Source organism: Microtus ochrogaster, chromosome 15 (assembly GCF_000317375.1).
Source record: "Microtus ochrogaster isolate Prairie Vole_2 chromosome 15, MicOch1.0, whole genome shotgun sequence".
Lineage (NCBI taxonomy): Eukaryota > Metazoa > Chordata > Mammalia > Rodentia > Cricetidae > Microtus > Microtus ochrogaster.
Genome location: NC_022017.1, coordinates 2907699 through 2914603, shown reverse-complemented (window position 1 = coordinate 2914603; position 6905 = coordinate 2907699). Strand labels below are relative to the sequence as shown.

General features: G+C 54.0%; 1 protein-coding gene across 1 annotated transcript; it reads left to right on the top strand.

Annotated features, from left to right (window-relative positions):
• The first annotated feature begins 768 nt into the window (after positions 1-768).
• Positions 769-6667, top strand: LOC102002190 (keratin, type II cuticular Hb6). Its single transcript, XM_005353855.2, has 9 exons — positions 769-1137; positions 1762-1970; positions 2601-2661; positions 3431-3526; positions 3692-3856; positions 4091-4216; positions 4482-4702; positions 6328-6359; positions 6486-6667. Exons 1-9 carry the CDS (start codon positions 769-771, stop codon positions 6665-6667), a joined length of 1461 nt encoding a protein of 486 aa, XP_005353912.1.
• Positions 6668-6905: the final 238 nt, after the last annotated feature.

Sequence of the window (6905 nt, the reverse complement as noted above, 5' to 3'; positions counted from 1 at the left end):
ATGTGTGTTTGTGTGTGTGCGTGCGTGTGTGTGTGCGTGTGTGTGTGTGCATGTGTGTTTGTGTGTGCGTGCATGTGTGTTTGTGTGTGTGCGTGTGTGTGTGTGCGTGTGTGTGTGTGCGTGTGTGTGTGTGTGTTTGTGTGTATGAAGGACAACATGATGAGGGAAGGGAGAAAGAATCAGTGGGGCCAGGTGATGGAAGCTGGAGAAGGTGACTGCTTAGAGGTTATGCTGACAAGGTGCCTTAGAGGAAACAGAAAAGAACCACCCAGCTGAGGAATCCCACTTAGAACCCAATTCCACTCTGTCCACTTCCCAGTCCTGGTCGGGTCAGGACCACGGACAGCGGGGTCGACACTTTTCTCTTCAGCATTGGCACTACAGCTCAGCCCTTCTCCATTTTCCCTGCAACCTGAATCACCACCCCTGTCTCTCCACCTCTGTTTCTGAGTACAGGCGCATGAGCAGAGGATAGAGGAGATGAGCTGGCCCTTTGAAGAAGAAAATTGTACAGTTTAGGGTAAAGGACCATAAACATTTGGCTGCAACTGAGCACCAATTAAGCACGTGTAAGGAGGAGCCACAGCAGCTAAACAAGCCAAGCTCATAAAAGGCATCTAATTGCTTCAGACCACGTGGCCACAGTCAGGGTCTCCATATATATAAAAGGCCGACAAGATCTAAAGAGGTAAGCACCCGAATCCACGTCCACTGTACCCTCCACTTGGACGTCTCCAGTCTCATAGTCTCCCATCTCCCCAAACAACCATGACCTGTGGATCCTATTGTGGTGGCCATGCCTTCAGCTGCGCCTCAGCCTGTGGCCCGAGGCCTGGCCGCTGCTGCATCTCAGCAGCTCCCTACAGGGGTATCTCCTGCTACCGTGGACTCTCAGGGGGCTTTGGCAGCCACAGCGTCTGTGGAAGCTTCCGCTCTGGCTCCTGTGGACGCAGCTTTGGATACCGCTCTGGAGGCGTCTGCGGACCCACACCCCCCTGCATCACCAGCGTCTCTGTCAATGAGAGCCTGCTCACTCCCCTCAACCTGGAGATCGACCCCAATGCTCAGTGCGTGAAGCATGAGGAGAAGGAACAGATCAAGTGCCTCAACAGCAAGTTCGCGGCCTTCATCGACAAGGTGGGTGTCCTGGACCAGCCCCTTCCTGGGGCCCACCATACGCACAGCCGAGGCTGAGAGCACTGACGGGGACAGGAGGAAGAAAGGCCTCTCACATTGAGCCCCTAGTCTCAAGGGAGAGGTGTGTCCAGATGGGCACACTAAGGACCCACAAGGCTCATCTGTCAGTCCTGAGAAGTAGGGCTATGGCCAGGCTGTCCTGGGCACAGGCTGACTGCAGCATGGAGCTGTGGGTAGCCAGGGAGGAAGGATGCACTTCAGCTGACAGGAAGGGAGCAGGCTGCTGAGGGAGGACAGAGCCAGCCTAGCGAGGTCCTCCAAGTGGCCTGTGACACTGTCTCCCTGGCTCCTTGTCAGTCCCTCATCCTGGCATGGGAATATGGGTTCTCGCTTGTGGGGGTTTCTGCCTGAGGATAGCCCCAAAAGCAGCATAGGACACTGGAGTGGTCACCTGGATCTGTGAGTGTGGGCACTGATCCTGTCCCTTGAACTCTCCCCAAGTGGGGAAACTGAGGCAGGGCAAGATAAGGGAATGGAGAGTTGGACTCCCTCCCAGGGCCCCTCCACCTCATCTCCACCATCACCCCAGATCTGACCCTGAACCCCTTCTTACTCCCATGGCAGGTGCGCTTCCTGGAGCAGCAAAACAAGCTGCTGGAGACCAAGTGGCAGTTCTACCAGAACCGCAAGTGCTGTGAGAGCAACTTGGAGCCGCTGTTCGAGGGCTACATCGAGACCCTGAGGAGGGAGGCTGAGTGTGTGGAGGCTGACAGCGGGAGACTGGCTGCTGAGCTCAACCACGCCCAGGAGGCCATGGAGGGCTACAAGAAGAGGTGAAAAGAGCCTGGCATGGCCCTGGCATTAGATAATGCCTTATATAAAAAGCCAGGACACAGACAGTCTGGGCCGGCTGAGGACATTGTGGGATCCTGCTGTTTATGAAATATTTGCTTAAATTCTCCCTGGAAAGAACCAGGGTGTCTCTATTCTGCCTCAACCCTCCCCCTAGAGACCGAGACCAACAGCTCTGCCTTCTATAGGAAGGGAAAGCCCCAGGAACCCCATTCATTCTTTCTGACTTTGATCCCCTGCACAGAATCAGTCAGGGATTAGGAGGGTGATGGTCCACGCTCATCTGTCTTTCCGGCTTGGGTTCTCAGTCTTTGGGCTGTGGGCCTACTTAACAGCTGGATTGGGACTGACATGCAAGTGAGGGGAGGTTGGAGCTTGTGTACCCAAGACCCTGCCCACTCCCAGATGAAGATGAGGTTGAAGCCTCATTTCCTTCTTGCGGTGACTTCAGAACACTGGGAGGTTCACGTAAATCTCGATTCTACTCCCAGGTGGCCCCGCATCCCCGGAAAGCCCTGGCAGGGCCAAGAGCTGTGAGGCTCCTCTCCTGCGCTCCCTGGCAAGGAGCGGAGGGTTTCCTCACACTGTCTCATTTCCCTTTCCTGTCCTAGGTACGAGGAGGAAGTTTCTCTGAGAGCCACAGCCGAGAATGAGTTTGTGGCTCTGAAGAAGGCAAGTAGCAAGGTTGTGGGAGGCAGGGCAATGTGGCTACCTGAGGGACACACTGTGCTTGTGGTGACCCCCAAGGCTTAACCTCTACAGAGTTGGGATCTTTCTACATCAAGATAGGAAAATTCCTACAGAGCTGTCCCCATGAATGCCATATCCCGGGCTGTGACAAAGGGCTGCTGTCAAGGCAATGGTCAGCTGAAAGGTTGGCACTGAGTGGAGAGTCAGTCGTTCCCCTGCCATGGAGCCACATATCAGATTGGAATGTCTATTGGTTTGTGGCCTGTTGTAGGGTGCTGTCTAGATTGACCTTACTGTGCCTTTCCCTATTTCTGAATATGTGGTTGGGGTGCCAACAGACACAGCCTTTCTTTCGGTCAATGGAAAAATGGTGTGGTCTACATCTCATTTAACAGTCTGCTCAGAATGTTAGGACCAAAGCCAGTGCATACAGAATGATAGCGTTACTAGAAGTGGCCAGGTGGCCTCTTGAACCCTTGCTGGTTCAGGTCAAGGTCAATTGGCTGATCAGGGCATCTTTGGAGAGTAGAATGGGATCAAAGAGCAAATGAGGGAAGCTGTCTCGTGGGCTGAGAGGCAATGAGTCTCCAGTCCTGAGGAGCTGCCAGGTGCATGCTGGGAAGAGCGGCAGGGATAGCTCGCATACAGGGATCTTCTTCCCTGTGCTGCACAGGATGAATGAAGAAAGAAAGGAAGTGGGGGGGGGCACAATCAGCCTAGTGATTTAGGCTCACATATCCCTGCTTTCCAGGACGTGGACTGTGCCTACCTGCGCAAATCAGACCTGGAGGCCAACGTGGAGGCACTGACCCAGGAGATTGACTTCCTGAGGAGGCTGTATGAGGAGGTGAGGGCATCAGCCAGGTGGAAACCCAGCAAGTAGGCTGAAGAGAGTCATTCCATGGCTGCGAAGCCCTGTGTGAACCAAGGGAGGGCTGAGAGACTGGCACAGGAATGTGGGGCTGGACTGAATTTTCAACAAGCTTTTGACTGCTGTTCCCTCCTCCCACAGGAGATCCGAATCCTCCACGCCCACATCTCAGACACCTCTGTCATCGTCAAGATGGACAACAGCCGGGACCTGAACATGGACTGCATCGTGGCTGAGATCAAGGCTCAGTATGATGACATTGCCACCCGCAGCCGGGCAGAGGCTGAGTCCTGGTACCGCACCAAGGTGAGTGGTCACAACACCTGTCCTTAGATGTGACAGTAGGAAGGACTCCGGGCTCTATCAGAAATGACTTCTTGCACCCCAGAGAATCACAAGAAGATTGCAGAGAGCGCTCAGGTGGGGGGTGGGGGACAGTCCTGGCTGAGCACTGTGCTGCTGTGTGTCTTGTGCACTTAGTGGCTGTGCTCACTGGGTCCTGCGTCCCATGGCATCTATCTCTACTTCCCCCATCCCCAGTGTGAGGAGATGAAGGCCACGGTGATCCGGCATGCGGAGACCCTGCGCCGCACCAGAGAGGAGATCAACGAGCTGAACCGCATCATCCAGAGGCTGACAGCCGAGATTGAGAACGCCAAGTGCCAGGTCTGCAGGGGTCAGCTGTTCTGAGACCAGGGAGGCTGGGCCCCTACTCAGTGCCCCAGTGCCAGCATGTGTGCGGCCTGGATCTTACCATTTAGTATACCTCCTATTTATGTATGCCCATGGTCACTCAGTTTGACTCATGTGAACAAGGCAAAAGGCCTTGTTGTTAGAATGTCCCCAACTGGTGGGAAACACTGGATAACATGTTGATAACTGAAAGAGACCCAGGGACCATAGGCCATCCCATTCTCTTCTGTGTCCCCAGAACACCAAGCTGGAGGCTGCAGTGACCCAGTCTGAGCAGCAGGGAGAGGCCGCCCTCAGTGATGCCCGCTGCAAGCTGGCTGAGCTGGAGGCTGCCCTACAGAAGGCCAAGCAGGACATGGCCTGCCTGCTCAAGGAGTACCAGGAGGTGATGAACTCCAAGCTGGGCCTGGACATCGAGATCGCCACCTACAGGCGCCTGCTGGAGGGCGAGGAGCAGAGGTGGGTCCTGTAGCTTTGCATTCTTCCAACCCTTCTTGGGTCCTCAGCTTTAAGCCCTACAGCTTGAGTACCTGTCAATCTCTGCTTCCCCAGTCGCCACCCTGCGCGTGCATAGGAGATTCGTGTAAGTCCTTTAACCTTGGTCTTGCTCCACCACACGTCTTCAGGCTCACTGTCTCTGAGACTCCCTATAGGGAAGCACTGGCTTTGCTCCCTTGAGGCCTAGCTGGAGTCTATTCCTAGGGTTGTTTCCCCTATCCCTATTATGGTCTGCACGTATTCTCAGAAATTCATCTTCTTTCCTAACCTGGCCCTGGCTAGCTCCACTCCAACCTTGGAAATTCAGACTTATCTCATTATAGCAGCTTGTGGTAGCAGATTCCACCAACTCCTGCTTAGTTAATTGATAAAAAGTGCCCTGAAGCGCTCTCCCATTGCAGTTCAGATAGCAGTAGAGGACGGCAGAAGAATTTAGTTAATTTTTGTGCTTTGGAGTCGGCTACTGGTGGAGGAACCCCTGGCCATTCTGCCTCAGTGATGTGGAGGGGTTCTTACAACCCAGCCCCTTAAGGACCCCAATCTAAACCAAGATCTTATTTTGTACCTTTGCTTTCTTTTTTCTGGTCAGCCATTTCGTTGTGCCTGGAGCTGCTTTTTGTGTATAGCCAGCCTCTAGGGTGGCACGTAGATTGAAACTCGTGTGTACTGGGGACATGGGGGACACAGACTTGATACCTGGAAGTCTGTGTGATCACATAGAGAGACACCCCCCTCCCCCACGCAACATAGTGAAGTAGCTTGGGAAACCCAAACGCACAGGGTGATGGTACTCCTGGGTCTGGAAGTTGGAGAGAGAGATGGACATAGAATTGGGAACAGAACCACAGCTTTTCCACCACACTGAGTGGGTGGTGGGGGAAGTGGTTACGTAAAAGACCAGAGAGGAATGGTCGCTGGGATCTGAGGTTGAGTTTACCAGTCCTTGGCCACTGTGTGTTCTGGACAACTCCAACTCTGCTTAGCTCCCTTCTGGGAGATGATGTCAAGTGGAAGAGACACAGGCTGGGTGCAGCTGAGTTTTAGCCCTTCTCCATCGTTGGCCATTTCCTCTGTGGTGCCCAGTGAGATTACTCTGTTGGTGGCTCTAATCTGGTTCTAGGTTTCCAATGTCTCATATCCTCACCGGGGAGTCATTTGTGATGACCGGCATTGTCTTCAGACACTGGGGCAAAATGTTCTGGTTTCCTTTAGGCTCATATTTTCATGATGACAATCAGATAAGATTTAGAAGGTCACATCTGGTCCCCTGGAATGTACTCACAACTCAGAATCAACAGGGCAACACAGCCAGTGTTTTGGCATGTGTGTCTAGGTCTCTCGGTTGCCACAGGGACAATTGGATTATTCTGGCAGGTTACCTAGACCCCACTGGGGAGGCTAAAATTCAGGCTGCACAGAGAATAAACATGATGAGATGGAAGATGATATACCTTGACTTCTGACCTCACATAGTGCCCCCAGGTCTACCCCCAGCTCCTGGTTTCCCAGTCTCTCCCTAGGAGGGCCCACGATGGCACTTGCTCCATGCTTCCGGTATACTAACGTCTCCCTTTCCGCTTTCACAGGTTGTGTGAGGGCGTTGGCTCCGTGAATGTGTGTAAGTAATTCCAGCCTTTCCCTTTCCTGCCGGGTGATGCGAGACTTTGGGGGCGGGGACACCTGAGCTTGCTGCCGAGCCGGCTGTGGCAGTGCCTGATGCCTCCCTCATTCTCCCTGCTTTCAGGCGTGAGCAGCTCCCGCGGTGGCGTCGTCTCTGGCGATCTCTGCGTATCTGGTACTGCCCCTGCTGTCAACACAAGAGTGTGCAGCGCCCCCTGCAGCAGCAACGTGGTGGTGGGCACCCCTAATGCCTGCGCCCCCTGCGCCGGGGTGGGCTCCTGCAGCGGAGGCTGTAAGAAGTGCTAGGAAGCCGCAATCCTGCCACCACCCTCCCCTTCCCAAAGTGACTGCAAAGGACAGTGGCCTCGATGCCACCATCTCATTCTCTAGCCTTCCCGAGCTACTTATTCCGACGATTCTTGCTTTCATTTCCCCTTCTGTTGTTTTTACTGGATTCATTGGTCTCAAGGTCTTGGAGGATCCACTGCCCTGGAATCCTCTTTGACCGCCAGGTCCTTAGCATGCTTTTGCCTGGACATGCAGA

What these genes read in the sequence shown, in the direction of transcription:
- LOC102002190 (XM_005353855.2), top strand. Translation starts at nt 769, where the DNA reads ATGACCTGTGGATCCTATTGTGGTGGCCATGCCTTCAGCTGCGCCTCA. An exon ending in TTGAGAACGCCAAGTGCCAG is followed by an intron (nt 4,217 to 4,481) that starts GTCTGCAGGGGT and finishes CTGTGTCCCCAG; the next exon opens with AACACCAAGCTGGAGGCTGC. An exon ending in CGTTGGCTCCGTGAATGTGT is followed by an intron (nt 6,360 to 6,485) that starts GTAAGTAATTCC and finishes CCCTGCTTTCAG; the next exon opens with GCGTGAGCAGCTCCCGCGGT.